General features: G+C 47.1%; 1 protein-coding gene across 1 annotated transcript in view; it reads left to right on the top strand.

Annotated features, from left to right (window-relative positions):
* Positions 1-10,091: 10,091 nt before the first annotated feature.
* slc43a1b (solute carrier family 43 member 1b) overlaps positions 10,092-22,442 on the top strand; it is a 22,370-nt gene continuing 10,019 nt past the window's right edge. Inside the window, exons 1-2 of the mRNA XM_083693258.1 lie at positions 10,092-10,147; positions 20,748-20,908. Of these exons, the coding sequence (XP_083549384.1) occupies positions 20,755-20,908 (154 nt within the window). The 5' untranslated portion in view covers positions 10,092-10,147; positions 20,748-20,754. The remainder of the gene's footprint in view (positions 10,148-20,747; positions 20,909-22,442) is intronic.

The following is a 22,442-nucleotide window of genomic DNA, read 5'->3' as shown; positions in this document are numbered from 1 at the left end:
TTCCGACTTGCACAATTTTGTTCACCGTTTTATTATTATTATTATTATTATTATTATTATTATTATTATTATTGGTATGAGAAGACAACTATTATGGTAATAAATTAATGTAGTTGTGACAACTGTAGTACCCCTGCTGTGCCTGTAAAGAAGTAGGGGGTGCTGTTTTATTTGAGTGTAGTGAGGGATGTAAGGGGGGAAAGACGTGAATAGATGCATTTAAGAGAAAGAATGAGAGGAAATGGGGGAATAGAGAGGAGAGGGAAGGCTAAACAGGAGGAGAGAGGAGGAGGGAGAGATGCCCAGGGAACAAAAAACATAATTGCTCTGCTCTCTCCATCTCTCCACTCCCCTCTCCTTCACTCCCCCTGTCTTACCATGCACTGTTTTCATCTGAAACCAATAAGCAAAAAAGACTTCAAAGAAATAAACACTGATTCATTTTGGGTGGATTTTTGGGGACCTTTTTTGTGTTCTTTGAGACTGAAGAAGGGAATGAATTTTGTAGTATTTTTGTTATTATTGTAAATGGTACCATTGCTGTTATTTCATTTATGGAAAATGGGAAATGCTTTATGGGGCGAAAACAACAATAAAATGGTTAATTTAAGAGGTGTTTGGTTTTTCCTTCGACAGCAACTGAAACCTCAATCTTGTGTCAGACTCTGTGTGCAATAGTCTGGGGTCGAGGCTACTAAAACCAGTTGTAGACCATACTGTAGCATGTGTTAATGTTGGTTTGGTAATGCATCGACTCTCGGACAATTATACTAGAAAAATTTAATATTTCAGAAGATATACTTTGGTAACACTTTACATTAAGATCACATTTGTAAAGGGTTTATAAATGGTTTATATTTAGTTAATAAGTCACTCACAACCAGTTTATTATTCAATTATAAACCGTCTACACACAGTTATAAGTCATTTGTTTCGATATTCACTTGGTGCTTGCCAAATAGGGAGCTTGCAATCAGGAGCCAGTTATGAATGCTTTATAAATGCACTTATAAATGCTTGAAAAATTAACCCTGATGTGAAATTATTTGCAATGGTTGCACAGTTGGTAAAGTTATTTCCTGAATTGTGGAGATGATTCGACTGACACCAAACCACTTCAACACATCTTTACATACAGCACAATGTGAAGATCTCCTAGTACAGTACAGCTGTCACCTGTTTTTTGAACCATGGCCCTTGAAATCCTGATGTCCTTGTCAACATGTTCCTCATTCAAACATGTCCACTGTGCAGGTTCACAGATTTTATTTGTTGATATATCTGTCCACTACTTACCCCTTCTCAGTGTTCACTGATGTGTGGTGAAAGCCCTGCGCTGGTTTGAGTATAGAGTAGACCACACTGATAATTGGAGAAATGGACAAAACGTCTGACCATGTAACCGATGAAATGTCACACCGTTAACCATTTATTTATGTTTAATGTTGGAGTTACCAACATTAATGAATGAGTTATCAACATTTCTAACTGATGAAATGTGACCTTAATGTAAAGTGTAACACCATTTACCATTTATGAATGAGTTGCAAACATTTGTAACTAAGCACAATTAATGTGCACCTACAATACAACATCTAAAAGAAGGCACTCCAATTGAAGTAGCCTTACATTTCATAAGCAATTATGAACAGTAATGCATATTTATATGGGACACCAAGTAAAGTGATCTAACATTGCATTATTCACAATAAATAGTCATAAACGAATAATTCATTCTTGTCATTCACTTTTAATGAAACATAACCCAATAAGAAACTGCAGCAAGGCTACGAGGCCTGCTGCGGAATGAAAATAGCTGAGTTAATAAACAGCGACACAGCATATAGCAAACTGTGTACTATCAGTGTCTTAACTACTAGTTGTTTCAAGCTTACGACAGAGCCACACTAGTGTGGAGCTAGCTAGCTAGCTAGGTAGCTCTACGTTAGCCAGTCATGACAGTATCTGCTTTACAAATGTGACCTTAATGTAAAGTGTTCCCTATATTTTTGAAGCGAAAATAATTTGAAGATTAATTCATTTAAATGATAGAATTTTATTCCTCAAGACATTTCACAAGGCTTACTGTAGCAATTAACATCCATTTACACATCAATGTACAACATAGAAAACACTTGATTTATGAATGAATAGAATAGATGAATAGATAAATAAATATATTTATTTGATATTATATTTAGATTTATTTAGATTTAAAAATATATTTTGCGTATACAAATAAGTTAACCGTAAAATGTGTGTGTGTGTGTGTGTAAAAAGAAGTTAACAATTAAACGTGTGTGTGTAAGTAAGTGTGTAAAAATAAGTTGTCTATCTGTCTGTCTCAGTCTGTGTGTGTCTGTGTGCGTGTGTGTGTATTACACCCTATATAATGCATCAAGCTCTGCTACCCAGGTCTGCAGCAGGTGAATAGCAGCCTGATTGTCGTGGAAGGGGTCAGAGGAGGTCAGTTCTACGGGGCACATTACGTTCTCCTGCTGCGATCCCTGTCATCAAGATAGAACACACACTCTAAGTACTAAAACACTGTAACACACACAAGAACAATCTGTGGTACTAACAGTATATTATTCACTATTATTCATTCCTTAATACTATTTACACGACCCAAGACAAACAAAACAGTCTTCCCCCTGTCTACCACACTGACTCTAACATGATTTCAATATGGAGAGTGACAAAGTATTGGCTACAATGCATCAGAGCACTCAAGGGGAGGCTGATGGAGGTAGAAATCGGAGGACGGTGCTCATTGTAATGCATGGAACGGAATTAGGAATGGTATGTTTTGATACGATTCCTCATTCCGTTCCATGCATTACAATGAGCTGTCCTCCGATTTCTACCTCCACCAGCCTCCCCTGGAGTACACCATATATATATTTTTCCAAGTTTTAACTGTATATATATATGAGACTTTAGTAAATATTTGTACAGCGCTCTCCGTAAGTATTGGAAAGAGGGAGCATTTTGTCTTATTTTAGCTCTATAATCCAACAATTTGGATCTGAAATCTGAAAAATGAGGTTATAGTAGAGATTATTAAATTTAATTCAATCTTTTATTTTTTCAGATTGGTTTCACCATTTCGAAATTACCCTTTGTATACATAGTCCCCCCATTTCAAGGCACCAAGAGTATTGGAAAATTGGCTTGACAGGTGTTTCTGGTTAGTCAGGTGTGTTCCGTCACATCATTTGTGCAGGCAAAAAAACCCCCATTGAATTAAAGCTGATCTCTACTTTCACTCCATAGTAATTGTTTGTTTTCAAATGCAAACTGTTTGAGTATAGAGCTAAAAGAAGACAAATTGCTTCCTCTTTCCAATACTTATGGAGGGCTCTGAATTTGCAAGGATCTATTTTTTGTATTTCTATGTGCTGCCACCAGCCCCATACTCACCAGCTGCAGGATCAGATCACTGTTCCACATCAGGGCTTGGGATAGGTTGGTGCCTGTTATCTCCTTGGCACATTTCTGGTACTCCGACAACCTCAGCCTCACACCGTCCTGTGAAAAACCGTGGAGGAGAGAAGAGAGAAAAGAGAGAGTGAATATGGATGGTCTGGGAAGTGATGGATCAACTGAGAATGGAAGTGAGTGCTCATGTTGTGTATTAACCAGTTGAGGCTGGCAGAGGTAGAAATCGGAGTACGGGGCTCATTGTAATGCATGGAACGGAATGTGGAATCATATCTAACATGTTTTGGATACCATTTTCTCATTCCGTTCCATGCATTACAATGAGCCTCCAATTTCTACCTCCACCAGCCTCCCCTGGTGTTAACATATAGTGTAATGGACACTTCTGTGTGTGAGGATAGTTTGTCGAGGAAAATTCGACTCTAGTCCGAGATGTCATCAATTGCAGGCTGTATACTCTTTACGTCTTAGCCATGTTCAAACTGACACCCTCAACAAACTGTTCTTCTTTTCTTTTTTTTCTTTTTTTGTGGGTATATCAGGTTTGAAAATGAGTAAATCTAATATAGCAACTCAGATAGCAATGCTTGCATCATTTCTAGTCCCCTTTTTCCCCCCCTGCCCCAGCCCTCCCTTAACTGTTTTTCTTGCTTACATTGTTAGTGGGTGTTATTAACACAACACCCTATCTATCCATAAAGAGCACAGTGAGCTGCCATTCTGAGTGAACCTGCATGGCGGTTTTCCTATATCTGCAATTCAATGAATTAGGGCCAGAGTTTTGTCTGTGATAACTCACCATATCCTGCACCCCACCTTGATGTAGAGGGCGAGTTGTGTAGCACTCCGCACCGTCCTCATGCAACTACACACACAAGAGAGAAGAAGAAGACACAGTTGAACTTGAATCAGACACAAAACCTTCTCTCAATTTCCCCTCATATCTTTCTTCCCATCTAACCCCTCCCTCTTCACATTCACATCCCAATCCCCCCCCCCCCCCCATCGACCCCCCGACCACGACCCCCCCCATCTCCCCCCATGTCTCAGTGGAGGCTCGTCCTCAGATTTCTACCTTGATCCTTATTTCCTTCTCACCTGACTTATCTCAGCACAGTTACTTTGCAGTGCGTTCTTGAGGTTACTGATGATCCTCCTCCCGTCTGGGTGCAACGGTCTGGCCTCCACTTCTACTGAGCATGACCAGAACAGCAGCAGCAGCAGAACTGAGAAATATCCAGAATGCACTGCAAGACAAAGATGTAGGTATGTAGGGACAGACATGTAGGTATGTAGGGACAGTAAACATACAGACAGACAGGTAAGTAGGCAGACAGACAGACATGTAGGTATGTAGGGACAGTAAACATACAGACAGACAGGTAAGTAGGCAGACAGACAGACATGTAGGTATGTAGGGACAGTAAACATACAGACAGACAGGTAAGTAGGCAGACAGACAGACATGTAGGTATGTAGGGACAGTAAACATACAGACAGACAGACAGACAGACAGATAAGTAGGTATGTTGGGACAGTAGACATACAGACAGACAGGTAAGTAGGCAGACAGACAGATAAGTGGGCAGACATACCGGTAGATCGGTATGTCGGGACAGTAGACAGACAGACAGATAGACAGACAGACAGACTGATATGTAGGGACAGTAGGCACACAGACAGCTAAGTGGATAGACAGACAAGTAAATCATAATAACGGACAGACAGGTAAGTACAGTAGGTATGTAGGGACATCGGACTGACAGTCTAGTGAGAAGACATGCAGGTTGTTAGATATATGTGTAATTTCTTCCACAGCAACACAACAGTTTCCAGGTTTGCAATGAGATGAAATAAAGAGATGTGAAGGTTGACGTCTTGAGGGTACTTTACTCGATGTTCCAAAGAAATGATGTTTCATGCTAGCAGGTTATGTCTCTCTCTCTCTGGGAATCATCTCCCAGAGAAACTATATAAACTAGCCATGGAATTTAGCCTTGGAGACTCCAGGTCCTAGGTCCCCCTTTCCCTAGCATCTGGTGTTATGTCTCTGCGTTGTGTATTTGATAGGTTGCTACTTGGCCAGAAGTGAGGGGTTACATAGAATACTTAAAAATAGAATACAGAAATCATGGGACAATTCTGACAGTCCCCCCTATGATTATTTTAAACAAAGTATAATAATCAAGAATTACCAAATTGAGACATCAACAGAGAAGAAAAGAGGATAAAAACTCACTTGTTCTCCTCTTTCAGAAAGTGAGTTCTGTAGCTTGGTTCGTATGGTCTTTTAGTGAGGCTGGACTGCGTGACTCTGTCGATTTTGGTCTGAGGCAAAATGTGGCCCTTGGATGCTGAGGACCCTCTGATTCGCTGCCCTCTGTCCTCTGTCTGTCCTCTGTCTGTCCTCTCTCTGTCCTCTCTCTGTCCTCTCTCTGGATGGAGTAGCTGTCTTGTGGACCAGCATGGTGTCCTCAGATTTATATCCTGTGGGTTAGCATCTCTAGGTTACCCCAAGGGCACCACGTTAGATGTTTCTAGGAAAAACTGCATGTGTCATGAGTCAAATTACTCATGAGTGGAGATGGTACTTTTCCTATATTTTCACACTCCTTCCTTTTCCCCTGAAAGTCAAGGTGCCAGGCACAGCAGGTGTGTGAGGGGAAGGCTGGTGGACATCGGATGACTACATAAAAAAAATGGCTCATTTGTTAACCCTCAGTAAAGGTGATGACATCACAATCTGTCTGTATGTCTACTGTCCCGACATACCTAATTTGTTGCGTAAATCGCTTCCGCAATCACTCCCACCTCATGAGCCTGCACAGACAGGTCTGGCGGATGTATGTGGTGGCCAACTATCTACTGTAAATGAAAATGATGTCATGGCTTTAGAAGCTTCTGACAGGCTAATTGACATTAGCCAATCATTTGAGTCAATTGGAGGTGTACATGTGGATGTATTTTAAGGCCTACCTTCAAACTCAGTGCCTCTTTGCTTGACATTATGGGAAAATCAAAAGAAATCAGACCTCAGAAAAAAAAATTGTGGACCTCCACAAGTCTGGTTCATCCTTGGGAGCAATTTCCAAACGCCTGAAGGTACCATGTTCATCTGTACAAACAACAGTACGCAAGTATAAACACCATGGGACCACACAGCCGTCATACTGCTCAGGAAGGAGACGCGTTCTGTCTCCTAGAGATGAACGTACTTTGGCGCGAAAAGTGCAAATCAATCCCAGAACAACAACAAAGGACCTTGTGAAGATGCTGGAGAAAACAGGTACAAAAGTATCTATATCCACAGTAAAACGAGTCCTATATCGACATAACCTAAAAGGCCACTCAGCAAGGAAGAAGCCACTGCCCAAAAACCGCCATGAAAAAGCTAGACTACAGTTTGCTACTGCACATGAGGACAAAGATCTTACTTTTTGGAGAAATGTCCTCTGGTGTGATGAAACAAAAATGTAACTGTTTGGCCATAATGACCATCATTATGTTTGGAGGAAAAAGGGGGAGGATTGCAAGCTGAAGAACACCATCCCAACCGTGAAGCACGGGGGTGGCAGCATCATGTTGTGGGGGTGCTTTGCTGCAGGAGGGACTGGTTCACTTCACAAAATAGATAACATCATGAGGAAGGAAAGTTATGTGGATATATTGAAGCAATATTTCAAGAAATCAGCCAGAAAGTTAAAGCTTGGTCGCAAATGGGTCTTCCAAATGGACAATGATCCCAAGCATATTTCCAAATTTGTGGCAAAATGGCTTAATGACAACAAAGTCAAGGTATTGGAGTGGCCATCATAAAGCCCTGACCTCAATCCTCCAGAAAATTTGTGGGCAGAACTGAAAAAGCGTGTGCGAGCAAGGAGGCCTACAAATCTGACTCAGTTACACAAGTTCTGTCAGGAGGAATGGGCCAAAATTCCACCAATTTATTGTGGGAAGCTTGTGGAAGGTTACCCAAAACGTTTGACCCAGGTTAAACAATTTAAAGGCAATGCTACCAAATACTAACTAAGTGTATGTAAACTTCTGACCCACTGGGAATGTGATGAAAGAAATAAAAGCTGAAATAAATAATTCTCTCGACTATTATTCTGACATTTCACATTCTTAAAATATAGTAGGGATCCTAACTGACCTAAGACAGGGAATGGTTCCTAGGATTAAATGTCAGGAATTGTGAGAAACTGAGTTTAAATGTATTTGGCTAAGGTGTATGTAAACTTCTGACTTCAACTGTATCTGGCCATCAGCTGGTGGAGGTAGAAATCGGAGGATGGGCTCATAGTACAGCAACAGCCTCCCCTGATAGGCCTTCACACTACTCAAAAGAGTAGTTTTCCATAAATGGTCACGTTTCTCAACACTGACATACACTATCAAAACCTTCTGTCATCGTGATTGCTTCTCATGGAAATGCTACGATCATTTGGAAAGATCATTTGGAAAGATCTCAAAGGTTGTGAAGGCTGACGTGAGACAGATGTGAGAAATTGAAGCTCATCTATTGCAGATGATATTGCATCAAGCTCTGTGCGTTGCCTCGAGCCGAGCTTTCTTGCCAAGAATTTACAGTAGTGCTATTCATAATTAAAAGGTATTCACGCTTGCCTGAACGTGCATCCTCCAGATTTAACCAGAACATTAATGATATTGGTTTATAGGGATATAGCAATATATAGGAAGAAGTCACGGAACATCTTAAAAGTATAAGGATATATCACTGAAAACATAGAATAGAATAGAGCATGAAAGGCACACCACCTGCTCCGCAGATATACTATACAGTGAACATGTGAATATGGCTTTGTTTTAGGTTGCATAATTGGCACATGCACGCATTCACGCACGCAAAAGTAATGGGACAGTGAAGCATTTTTTCTTCTTTTAGCTCTTTACTTAAAATTTTGATTGAAACATCAAAGGTTAAAGGATTCAGCTTTTATTTGAGAGTATTTCTGTACATATTGGTTTCACCATTTAGAAATTACAACACGTTTCATCCATAGTCCCCTTATTTTATGGCACCAAAAGGTATTGGGACAGATTCCTATCATGTCCAAATTCAGCACTCATGTTTAGTATTTGGTCACATTTCCTTTGCATGCAATAACTGCCTGAAGTCTGTGACCCATTGACCCCACCAGATACTGGGGGGTTTAAATATGAAGATTGACTTGGCCCGTCAAGAACTTTACTTTTTGGCCCTGAAAAACTCCCTAGTGGCGATGGCAGTATGTTTTGGGTCATTGTCTTACTTTATGATGAAGCACCATCGAATGAATTTTGAGGCATTTGCTTTTACTGTAGCAGACAAGATGTTTCTGTCATCTGCCATCTGGCAGCTATAACATGGCCAAACCATAACACACCCTCCAGAATTTATCCAAACATTCTTCTTGCAATCACTCTGGCACAAACAGAATATCCGTCTTATCTGTCCACAATACCTTTTTCTAGACTTTTTAAGTCTAAAATCTGGTCATCCTGTTTTTGAGCCTAACTGGTGGTTTGCACCTTGCAATGTAGCCTCTGTAGTTCAGCTCGTGAAGTATTCTGCGAATGGTAGTCTTTGACACATTCACGCCTACCTCCTGGAGAGTGTTTATGATCTATCGACAGTTGTTGGCATTCAGTAGGCCGTTGAGGTTTGCTGAGCTCACCAGTGTTTTCTTTCTTTTTAATGATGTTCCAAACTGTTGATTTTGGTAAGCCTAAGGTTTTATCTATGTTTCGGATAGATTCTGCCTTCGGTTTTTTCAGCCTTATAATGACTTCCTTGACTTCCATACCTCTTTGGTCCTCATGTTAACCGGCATCAATAGCAGACTCCAAGGTAAATGGTGAAATCAATATGTACACAAATACCCTCAAATAAAAGATTAGAATCTATACGTTAACCTCATAGTAATTGTTTTTTATTTCAAATCCTAACCTTTGGAGTATAAAAGAAGAAAACATGCTTCACTGTCCCAATAATAACGGAGAGCACTTTTCCGAGTCTATTCCGAGTCAAGATATAAAAGATAAAATGTGATCTGATGTAACGATTTTACATTTTGGCTTGATTTAATCCATTGTTTGGAAATCATTGCCAATTTTGTATTTTATTATTATTATCATTATTAATCAAATATAATGTACAATACAATAACATGACAATACAGGAAAGAAGCTTACAAGGACATCATTGCCAATTGCAAAGTAGGGTAATTTGTTCGACTATTCGTCGCGAGGTGGCGCAACATAACGGAGTTAAAATGTTTGACAGCTGCGAACTTCCACTCTTGACAGCTGGGTGTGTGTGCAAAGGGGGAAAGGAAACGCTCCAAAAGTTGTGTAGTGTGTGTGTGTGTGTGTGTGTGTGTGTGTGTGTGTGTGTGTGTGTGTGTGTGTGTGTGTGTGTGTTCCATTTATAGACAGATGGAAAGAGGGAGGGGAAGAGAGAGAGAGAGAGAGAGAGAGGGAGAGGGGTTGAACAAGGACTAAAGCCATACAGATGTCATGAAGCGGTGAGAGGAACAAACCCAATATAAGTATCAACAGATTCAGTGAGGGCAACTTCTAGACGTGTCCGAGACCGGCCAATCATTTCAGTGAGAAACAAATTTTTGTTTCACTAAGGGAGACACCCCCCTCCTACAATTCATTATATAACAATCTTTCAAGGATTAACTTCTGAAATAAAGTAAGTGTTTTCATCATTGAACATGCATGTTCAGAAACGTTGGAGCACTTGTGTGTGTATGAAGCTACTGCATGTCAATGGTAGGAAGAGAAATGTGATACATTGAACGTTCGTACGTGGCACGGTACTTCCCGGAATGGCATATTGTTTTATCATATTGATTACCATCGTTTCATAATAATCCAAACGCCGATTGGGATATGTTTTAAGTGTTACGCGCAGACAGTGAGGTAGACCTATTAAGGATTACTTTCTATCTTATTAAAATTCCATTGTATAATTATATTTTCTGTGACGTAAGTGACGTAAGTGTGGCTTGAGTTTTGGACACAATCGTGCCGTGCGCTTATTCTAGACAAATATTATGCGTAATGTTACCACCGGCTGAAAGAACACTAGCCCTATATTAAGAGGCAGAGAACCGCTAATTCTTTTGTAACTAGAAAATACGGACACTGAGGTCTGAATTGAGACCGGCTCCGGTCCCTGGCCGCTGTGCGTAAATGCGCGCCGTGGTCACGACAGCGCGACAGGGGAAACAGCTGAGCGGGGTTGAGAGGGAGGGAGGGGAGGAAGGCGGTTACTTAGGTAGTTTTACCAACACTCACTTTAGGAAGTGTTCTTTGACCTTAAACTCCATATTGTAACCTATAACCGTGCCAACCAGGGCCATTAACTGCATATGATGCAAGCATTCCAAGAATATGTCTTCTTCTTCTTCTCTCCCTCTCTCTATTCCTTTACTCCTCTCCCCCTCCACACACACACACACACACACACACACACACACACACACACACACATACACACTACACACACACACACACACACACACACACACACACACACACACACACACACACACACACACACACTTGACAGTTTGCTGATAGAGGTTTGCAGCTGTCTGTAGATGGTCAGTGCCCTGCAGCAGTAGTGTTGACCTGTCGTCTATTTACGCAATGTTAATTCTCTCTCCCTACTCTGTTTCTAACCAGTGTTAAACTGTGGTTCATTATCAACAGCTTATGCTACTGTTGTCTCTCTCCTGCTGTGTGTGTGGGTTCATGTGCTTGGGCACTGGTAGACTTTGGTGTGTGTGTGTGTGTGTGTGTGTGTGTGCGTGTGTGCGTGCGTGTGTGCGTGCGTGTGCGTGCGTGCACATGAGCATGTGTGTGTTTGCATGTGTGTGAGTATATGTGTGTGTGTGTGTGTGTGTGTGTGTGTGTGTTCTTAGTCTGTGCGACTGCCATGTTAAAATCTGAATGTTTGCACTGTGTCTGTTTACTCACAAATAGATGCCCTTGCCTCTCAGTGAGTCGTTGTGTAAAGACACGTGTCAGTGAGTGACAGTGTGTGCCTTGTGTGTGTGTGTGTGTGTGTGTGTGTGTGTGTGTGTGTGTGTGTGTGGTGTGTTTATGCGTGTGCGTGCGTGCGCATGTGCATGTTTGTGCTTGCGTGTGCTCCAATGTCCAACTGTGGCATGACTCTTATGGGATGACACGGCTGCTGTTTCCATCTCCATGGAAACAATACGGCCCCACAAACACATTGTTCCTACCTTTGGAAGTTCTACATTGACGGCCAACATTGCCCACGGTGGACTTCTGGTTGTCTCCTGGTAGGCTAAAAGCTGCAACTTTGTTGCAACCCTCAAACCATTTTTTATTGTTTGTCGCTACCAAAAGGAGTACTTTGACACGAGGTTGCAACAACGTGGCTGTGTTTCCTGGGCTGATGATGGCCTCGGCCCAAACCTTTTCTCATAGATCCTCATGGAGTGACGTTTCACAGTGGCCACACCTCTCTACTGGGGTACGGAAGTGCGGTTTCCAATGGGATTTCCAATGCATTTTCCAGTGGGGTACAATCGTCTTTTAACTATGATGCCAGTGATTGATGGTGATGACTGCTAACTATTTCGTAATGACACCTCAAACCCATGAAAAAAGTTTATTGAAACATAAAAATGACATCAACAGCGAATGTTGAAAGTGGCCAACGGTAAGCTATTTGTAGAGAGGGTCAATGGGGAAACATGACTTCCGTACCCCAGTAGATCACCTGTTCTGAGGGCAGTGGTCACGATTACTTTCATTACTCTTTCACCACCCTGTATATGTATTACGACATTTGCTTATAAATGATTTGTGAAGCATCTATCAAGGCCTTATAAAGGGTTTATGAAGGCTACATAAAGGCACTAGAGTATGCAGGCCTCAGTGAAGCCCCTAATAGATTTAGTCTCATCAGCATCATGTCACGTGACAGGAGGAAGTGGTATGAAAGGTTATAGATAGCCCTGATGATTTAAGGAAAGGGAATACTTTCTAAATATCTAAATAAAGAAACCAGGAAGTAGTCACAGAGCGCTGTTGCTGTCCAACTCTAATTACATATTAGTTATTAGTTATGAAGTTATTTTACCAAGAATTTCGCCCCAGGATCGTCTGTCCCTCCAATTCTTATATAGAAGTAGCCTACGATATCACCAGTTAAAAAATAATTAATAATTAATTTATGAGACATAATCGCTTAGTTTCTTTCCACGTTATTGGCTCGTTTCCCGGACACAGATTAAGCCTACTCCTAGATTTAGCAATATAAATCATCTGTGTCCAGGTAAGCAGACCTTTGTGTATGTATTTAACGGTGAATTATGACCCTTGCAGTCTCCTGCTTAGGAAGTCAACCCTGCCAGCGTTGTCAGAGTGACATTTGGGCAGTTTCATCACGCCGGTCGTTGTCATAGCGATCGTCACAACAGCCAGCCGCCACAGTCAAAGTCACCGGCGGAGATGTAACAGCACTGTGTGTAACAGCACTCACATGTCGTCGGCGGCGGCTGGGTTTAGTGTTTCTGCTCACCGCCAAGGTTGGGGTGGCGTGTTATATGGCCTCATCTGTTCAGTGGGGTGCACAGGATTTAAGAGAGGGACGGGAGGTCATCCAAAAATGAGGTGGGAGGGGCCTCTCTCTGGGGGGGTGGGGGTCTGTTAAGTGGCCTCCTAAAAGTGAAGGTCCCTTTGACCCCCTCCTTAGTCATGTGTCCAAATGAGCAGAGAATTCTGGGGTCAGGAGGTCCAAGGCTTCTACCCATGTTGGGTGTTGGATGGGAGTGTGTGTTGGAGTGAATGGACGTGGTAGTAGTACTTGGTCACTGAGGCAGTGCCTTCAGACATTTTAATTGCAACAAATAACGGACTCAAAGGCACCGACTCCAGTTCTCTCAAAATGTACTCCTCTCCCCCTCATGTGATTTCACTGAAACCCTGAGACATGCACACCCCTAGTATGATGTGGCGGGTCGTTCATTTTCACCAACCTTGGCTCTGAACCTTGCGCTGTCTGTGATTGGCCGATTCGTGGTATCAGGTGTGTCCGAGAAGAGGCGAAAACCTAAACCTCTCTGTGTCACAGGTGCAGGTCGGGTCAGTGTGTTGTATTGATGGGTGTGTTAATGGGTTAACACTTGCGTTGGCGATTGGATGACGGAGCCATCCTGGATGGATTGTCGTAACCACACTGTATTGATAACGTGTCATGTTGCGTTACGTATAGTATAGTATTGTGTTGCTCTACATGTGCTGTGACACCTGACTAGTTGTTGAGGTAAATATTAGACTCACTAACTTGCCTGTGAACAAGTGAATCTTGCCATTCTTTTAAAACAGAACCCAGTTGTACTCCTGTATGTCCTCTATAGATGAATGAGTGTCATTGTTGTGTTGGATTGGGTGGGTTTATGGCCAGGAGTTTTTCCTGACCACATGACCTTACCTGGATCTACTTAAGTTGGTGCCATGGTGTAAAGCTGTATTTATACTCTGTGGTGCCACGGTGTGTGTGTGTGTGTGTGTGTGTGTGTGTGTGTGTGTGTGTGTGTGTGTGTGTGTGTGTGTGTGTGTGTGTGTGTGTGTGTGTGTGGATGCCCATGTTCTGTAGTGCCGGGGCCGTGCTGCTATTTCTGGCCTCAGCAGGAGACCTAGTCTGCAAACATGTGCTTTAGAGCTAATAAAGAACACCAGTCAAACCTGGTTAAACCACACACACACACACACACACACACATTGATTTTATGTCCATTGCGCATACAGTAGGCATCATATTTGCATAAAAATCTAATAAATGAAGGAATTTCCTGAGAAAATTAAACAAATATACTGTATGTGTATAGTGACACCATACAGATGAATAGTGTATGAGTGTGTGAATGCGTGTGTGTGTGCATGCATGCATGCGTGTGTGTGTGTGTGTGTGTGTGTGTATGTGCCTGTGTGTGTGTGTGTGTGCATGCATGTGTGCTTGTGTGTGTATGTGTGTGTGTGCATGCGTGTGTGTGTGCGCGTGCATGTGAGTGTCTGCGTGCCCTTTCTTGCTCTCTGACACCTGATAGGTCCAGACACACGTGAGAAGGTCATCTCGGGGGTCATGACTCCACCCCTCTTCCTCTTCCTCCTCTCCTCTCCTTTACACTCATCCCTAATTCCTCTAGCCCTCCTTAGTACCTATAATTGTCGTTTACTGTGTGTGTTTTCTCAGTGTTTCACAGAGCACTGGGAGGTCCATGCGTAGTGTTGTTGTGTTAATGGAGGCTTGTTGTCTTTAACGTAGCGTTGTTGTGCTAACGTAGCGTTGTTGTGTTAACGTAGGCTTGTTGTCTTTAACGTAGCGTTGTTGTGCTAACGTAGTGTTGTTGTGTTAACGTAGGCTTGTTGTCTTTAACGTAGCGTTGTTGTGTTAACGTAGCGTAGTTGTCTTTAACGTAGCGTTGTTGTCTTTAACGTAGTGTTGTTGTGTTAACGTAGTGTATGTTACACAGAGACGTTTGGGTGGAACCAATGATGGCACAGAGAGCAGAGAATAACGGTTTCGACAAAAGGCGTTGTAACAAAGTCCGATGGTACACAGAGGCAGACGCAGCGTTTGGGGTAAGGGAACAACTTTCCCGTTTATTCATCAACGTTCTCCCAAATGTCTCTGGCTTTTCAGCCCACCAACACACTCGGCAACTTTCCAGTTGCCGTTTCTTTCTACTCCGCTCTCAGCTCTCCTCGCCTGTCTCGCCGTTTCCAGCTTAGCTCCCCTACCGCAATGGCAGAAGCACACACACATCTTAAACATTCGCCGGCGAGACTTAATTCGCAGCAGGTGTGCAACAAAAGTCTCGCCGACACAACCCCGGCCACGGTCCTGTAGCTCCCTCTACAGGCCGAACGCTGCATGTCCCCCCACATACCCCCACCGCCCGACACAGGCCGGGGACCCGACGGCCGACGACCTACTCCCCCCCCCCTGCACGGGAGAGGAAGTCTGCCACGACCATCTGCGCCCCCGGTCTGTGCACGACGGAAAAGTTGAAGGGCTGCAACGCGAGGTACCACCGGGTGATCCTCGCGTTTACATCCTTCATGCGGTGGAGCCACTGGAGGGGGGCATGGTCGGAGTAGAGGGTGAAGGCGCGACCCAGCAGGTAGTAGCGGAGGGTGCCGACCGCCCACTTGATGGCCAGGCACTCCTTCTCCACGGTGCTGTACCGGCCCTCCCTCTCCGACAGCTTACGGCTCAGGTACAGCACCGGCCGGTCGGCCCCCTCCACGCGCTGGGTCAGCACTGCTCCCAGCCCTCTATCCGACGCGTCCGTCTGTAGGGAGAAAGGGAGGTTAAAATCAGGCGCATACAGGACCGTTTCTCCACAAAGAGCCCCCTTAAGGGCCTCGAACGACCCCTGGCACTGGCCCGACCATTGGACCGGATCCGGGGCACCCTTCCGGGTGAGGTCCGTCAAGGGACTGGCCAGCTCTGAAAACCCAGGTACGAACTGGCGGTAATATCCCGCCAGCCCCAGGAAGGCCCTCACCTCCTTCTTTGTCTTGGGCCGGGGAGAGGCGGCGATGGCCGCAGTCTTTTCAATCTGCGGTCGCACCTCCCCCCGTCCCAAGTGGTACCCCAGATACCGGATCTCCCTCCGCCCGATCACGCACTTTTTCGGGTTGGCCGTTAGCCCCGCCTGCCTCAGGGACCGCAGAACAGCAGCCACCCTCCGCACATGCTGCAGCCAGGTGTCACTGTGGACGACAATGTCGTCCAGGTAGGCCGCAGCATAGGCGGCGTGCGGCCGCAGAATACGGTCCATGAGGCGCTGAAAAGTGGCTGGGGCTCCGAACAACCCGAAAGGGAGCACGGTGAACTGGAATAACCCGAGCGGAGTGGAGAATGCCGTTTTCTCCCGGGACACCGGCGAGAGTGGAATCTGCCAGTATCCCTTCGTGCAATCCAATGTCGTGAAGTACCTGGCCGTACCAAGCCGGTCCAAGAGCTCGTCGACCCGGGGCATCGGATATGCATCGAACTTGGAGACCGCATTAACCCGTCTATAATCCACACAGAACCGTATAGTCCCATCTGGCTTGTTGACAAGCACGATGGGGCTACACCAATCACTGCGGGACTCCTCGACCACACCCAGCTCCAGCATGGCTTCCAACTCTCGGCACACAACGTCTCGTTTGTGCACCGGCAACCTATAGGGACGCGTGCGCACCGTTAAACCCGGCTGCGTTTCTATATGGTGGTCGATGAGCGTAGTCCGACCGGGCAGGGGAGAGAACACGTCGGCGAACTTAAGCTGCAAATCTGCAACGTCCGCGGCCTGGCTAGCAGAGAGATGGTTATCAATATCGACCGGAGTGCTACCTTTCGATTTTGGGACTTCCGGACCGAACTCCTCTCTCTCTGGAACTATCGTAGCCAGAGCAACAGTGACCACGTCGTTCCATTTTTTTAGGAGATTGACGTGATACACCTGCAAGCTATCCCCCCGGTCCGAGCGTATAACCTCATAATCCACGTCCCCCATGCGACGTGTGACCACAAACGGCCCTTGCCACTTCGCGAGTAATTTCGTGCTGGAGGTGGGTAACAGTACGAGCACCTTGTCTCCCGGTGTAAACTCTCGTAGGGTAGCCCCCCTGTCATACAGGCGTTTCTGACGCTCCTGGGCTTGCAGCAAATGCTCACGTGAGATAGCCCCTAGGGCGTGGAGCTTTGTGCGCAAGTCGAGGACGTACTGGATCTCATTCTTACTGTCGCTAGACCCTTCCTCCCAATTTTCTTTAAACAGGTCTAGGACACCCCGGGGCTTACGCCCGTAGAGTAATTCAAACGGGGAAAACCCGGTGGAAGCTTGGGGAACTTCCCGCACCGCAAACAACAGGGGATCTAGCCATTTATGCCAATTCCGACTATCCTCGTGGACAAACTTCCGGATCATTGACTTCAAGGTCCGATTGAACCGCTCACAAAGGCCGTCCGTGGCCGGGTGGTAAACACTGGTTCGAATCGCCTTGATGTTCAGCAAGCCATACAGTTCCTTGAGGGTGCGTGACATAAAATTAGTGCCCTGATCGGTGAGAATCTCTTTCGGGATTCCCACGCGGGAGATGACTTGAAACAATGCTTGCGCTACACTCCTGGCAGAGATATTGCGCAGAGGTATTGCCTCGGGGTATCGGGTGGCGTAATCTATCAAGACCAACACAAATCGATAACCCTGTGTGCTCCGCTCAAATGGCCCGATAATATCCATCGCAATGCGGTCGAATGGGTTCTCGACCAATGGTAAGGGCCGCAAGGGGGCCCGTGGGATGGCCGGGGGATTTACTAACTGACATTCCCGACAGGACGCGCACCACCTACGCACCTCTGCCCGAATCCCCGGCCAATAAAATCGAGCCATTATACGGTGCAGTGTTTTGTCATACCCTAGATGGCCCGCCATGGGGTTGAAATGAGCCGCCTGGAAGACCATTTCGCGGCGGCTGCGGGGAACCAGCAACTGGGTTACTTCCTCCTGACTATGTGAGTCACGACTTACTCGATATAACCTGTCGCTGATAATCGCGAAATAGGGGTGGGCGCGCACTGTGTCTGGCCGTATCAAAGTACCATCAATTGCTATCACTTGGTCAAAGGCTGATCTGAGGGTCTCATCACGAGACTGCTCGAGGGGGAAGTCGCCTAGCAGCGGATAGTTCGGCGAGGAAGTCTCGGGGTGAGGCGCCCCCGCCGGCTCCGGCTCCCCGGCAGGGTCGCGAGGCGCCGCCTCGGCACAGAGCACATTACACGCCACACACCTCCCTAGCTGTCGTGCACGCATCCCGGTAGCCCTCTTTACCGCTTGAGGAAACCCCTCCCAATCCACACCTAGAATCAGGGGATGCGTGAGGCGTGGGCTAACCGCCGCCTGTACCCTATGGTTTTTCCCCTCAAAATGAATCTCGATAGCGACCAGCGGATATTCGTGAATGTCCCCATGCACACACCTCACCCGCACCCTCGATGCCTTCAACAGTGCCCCCGGCCGAACCAGGCGCTCCTGGATCATGGACTGCATACAGCCCGAATCCAAGAACGCCTGGTGCGTATCACGTTGTATCCTTACCGGAATACGATACGCCGCTCCTGGTCCGGGGGGAGGGCCCGGTATGTCGCCGATGCGGACGACCTGCCCCACGTCCATCGCCCGACACTCGGCCTGCACGTGGCCCGGCCGTCCGCACCGCCAACACACCCCCCCTGTCGCTCGAGGTTCTCTCTGCGGGGCCGGGGCTGGTTCCGGATCAGCGTGCTCCTGCCATCTCGTTCTCGGGGCGGGCGCCGGCCTCCCTCCTTCTGCTCCCCCGGCTCCTCCTGGGCGTTGGCCCCCCCCCCCTTGCCGCGGGGCCGGGGTTGGTCGTTGTGGCCCCCGCGGTGGGAGGGAGAGATGGTCCTCCGCCAGACCCACGGCGGTCTTTAGGTCCTGGGGGCGGTGGTACTGGACCCAGGCGGCGGTGCGGGCCGGGAGCCCCGCGAGGAACTGCTCCAATACCACCCGGTTCCCGACCTCCACCGCCGAGTTGTTCTCGGGGTCCAGCCACCGCCATGCGCTGTCCCCCAGCCGCTGGGCGAAGGCGAAGGGCCGGCACCCCTCCTCCATGGACATGGCCCGGAACCGGCGCCGGTGTTCCTCCGGTGTCAGGCCCAGGCGGTCCCGAATCGCCCGGGCCAGGGACTGGTAATCCCGTTGGGCGGCCGCCGGCAAACTGTGGGCTGCGAGCTGCGCCTCCCCTGACAGGAGGGGCAGCAGATGGTAGGCCCACTCTCGGTCCGGCCACCCCGAGATCCTCGCCGTCCCCTCGAACACCGCGAGGAACGCCTCTGGGTCGTCCAGGTCCCCCATCTTCTGCAGCTGGACCTTGGGGGGACCTGGTGCCGCTCCGGTCCCCGGCGCCGGCCCGCCGGGCCTGTCCGCGAGCCTCGCCGCCGTCAGCTCCTTTAGTGTCGCCTGCTGGGTCTGTTGCAGGGCCGTCTGTTGCTCGAGAACGAGCGTTATCCTTGCTATCGCCGCTGTTAGCGCGTCCATTTTGCCTTTCTCCTGTGTCCCAGGTTGGGCGCCAATGTAACAAAGTCCGATGGTACACAGAGGCAGACGCAGCGTTTGGGGTAAGGGAACAACTTTCCCGTTTATTCATCAACGTTCTCCCAAATGTCTCTGGCTTTTCAGCCCACCAACACACTCGGCAACTTTCCAGTTGCCGTTTCTTTCTACTCCGCTCTCAGCTCTCCTCGCCTGTCTCGCCGTTTCCAGCTTAGCTCCCCTACCGCAATGGCAGAAGCACACACACATCTTAAACATTCGCCGGCGAGACTTAATTCGCAGCAGGTGTGCAACAAAAGTCTCGCCGACACAACCCCGGCCACGGTCCTGTAGCTCCCTCTACAGGCCGAACGCTGCATGTCCCCCCACAGGCGTATTTAATAATAATAAATAGAACGGGGATAAGGGAAGGGGAAGAGTAGGGTAATCCAGAGAGTAGTCGAGGGCCGGTCCAGGGTCGGCAGGGGGAGGTCCAGAAACAGGGGAGGAGAAGGAACCGTGGGAACTGGGAGAGGGCGAGGTCCGTGGGACAGGGGTAGAGGGTCGAAGAGACGAAGGGGCTAGGTCCATGGGAGGGTCGAGGCGGAATCCAAGGGGGTCGGGACGAGGAGACAGACACAAGGAGCACTAAGAAAACACTGGAGGGCTGAAGCGTAGTAGCGAGGGTTACACAAGGGTTACTGTATGGTCACAGTACGTTCTGGCACTGGAGTGGAGTTCAGGCAGGGTCTATGTAGGATGCTGATTGGGGATGGGTCGCAGGTGTGCCCGGAGGGGAGGGCAACACCTGGAAGGAGGTCGATAGGGCAGTCGTAAGGCCGATGAGGGGGGAGAGAGAGAACACACTCCTCACTGAAAACCTCCGCTAGGTCGTGGTAGACGGGTGGGTCGCAGGTGTGCTGATTGGGGATCGGGTCCAGGTGCGCTGTCGACTGGTAGGAGGACGCTCCAGAGATGACTGTGTGTGGTTGGAGTTCAGTTAACCTTCACTCTGCTTTCCTGACATTTCCACACACGTTCTTGTTAGTTAGATTCCAGTTAGATGTCATGTCAGCTGAGATGAGAGATTTCTTTACATTTGCTTTCTGGACTTTAACCCCCTCCCCATGTGATGCCACACTCAACTTCTGTACTTGCACTTTTGCTTGTATAATAACGTCTCCCCCCCCCCCCCCCCCCCAGAGCAGCCATGGCGCCCTCCCTGTCTCAGGCCTATAGGAGGCGCTGGTGGATGGCGGTGACAGCGGTGATGGAGAACCTGCTGTGTTCTGCGGTGCTGCTGGGTTGGGGCTCCCTGCTCATCATGCTCAAGAACGAGGGCTTCTACTCACACCTCTGCATAGGTAGGTCACCATGTTCCGTATTCCGATTGGTCGCTTCTATCTGTGGCGCTCTGTTGAACTGTATTGTGTACCAGGACTGGTTGTGGTACCAGGAGCATGGGTAGGGGGGGGGGGGGTGGCGTCCACCCCACTCCCTTCCCCTTTTATTTATTTTCCTGCCCCTTTATAAAGTTATGTAGCCAGTCAAGCGTTCAACCAGGAGGTCATATCACTGATGTCGCATCGTCTGCTGATTCTTATATTATCATGGGACCTTTGGATAACCCACCTTCTTCCACTACCAACGGATACACCTCTGTATAGTCCAGGGGAGGCTGGTGGAGGTTGAAAATCGGAGGATGGGCTCATTGTAATGCATGGGATGGAATGAGGAATGTGTTTGATACCACGTGTTTGATACCATTCCTCATACCTCCACCAGCCTCCACTGGAATACTTATTTGTATTATAGGGTTTTTACCAATGCACGTTATATATATATAGTGGAGGTGGTTTGGAGTCATGTCATTTTGTGATGAGGTAGCCCTGTCTGACACATGTCAACTTAAGTGTTTCCCCGGGACCTTGAGGATGTCCATCTTGGCCTGATGGTAGATGATTAGGTCTTCCACGCGGGAGACCTGGGTTCTGTGACACCTCTTCTTTTTTGTGAACGGTATAGTTTTTTTTTACCAGTTGGGGTCGCAGGTGCAGCAGTAAACAAACAGAAACAAAACATTTTTCAGAAAGTTAAATAAAGATTGGAACACACACGCCGCTTCACGGTATTCTACACATTTTTTGTGATGCCGACACTGTTGCCTAGGTGTGTTACCATATATACCCCTGTGCATCGGGAGATCTCCACTGCTTACTCCTCTGGCAGATCAGTCACCATGGTAATGCTCCCACTGGTGTGCCGTTCAGTTAGAGTTGCAGCAGGGGATGAATGTCCCCCCATAGACGTATTGTGAATAGAGCTGACATGACTCTGTACTCTACATGTCAGAGAGGTATGTCTGATCTCGATGATTCTATTTTCTAGATCTGAACCTTCCACAATGCCCTACTGAATGCGGCTGTGCGATCTTTACTTTCCCTCAGATTCTGAGACAGTGGTTGGTAGTATGTTGATTCTCCCTGTCCTGATGTTAATGAGGTATTAGTGATGATGCTGGATGTTACCCATCTCTCTCTCCGTCTAGGTGGTTAGATAGTGAGGGTTATTCTCTCATCACAGGTTATTCTGTCATCTTCAATCTCTCTCTCTCCCTCTTTCTCTCTCCCCCCTTCCCCCTCTTTCTCTCCTTCTTCCCTCTCACCTATCCTTCCTCTCCCATCCATCTCTACCTTCCCTCTCTTTCTCTCCACACCCCCATCCCTCTCTCCCCTCCCTCCATCTCCTCTCCCCCTCTCTCCCCTTCCTTCTCTTTCTCTCCACACCCCTATCCCTCTCTCCCCTCCCTCCATCTCCTCTCCCCCTCTCTCCCCTTCCTTCTCTTTCTCTCCATCAACCACCCACATCTCTCCCTCCCTCCACCCCCCTCTTTCGTCT

The sequence above is a fragment of the Argentina silus genome (assembly GCF_951799395.1).
Source record: "Argentina silus genome assembly, chromosome: 21".
Taxonomy (NCBI): domain Eukaryota; kingdom Metazoa; phylum Chordata; class Actinopteri; order Argentiniformes; family Argentinidae; genus Argentina; species Argentina silus.
This window is presented reverse-complemented; position numbering and strand designations above follow the sequence as displayed.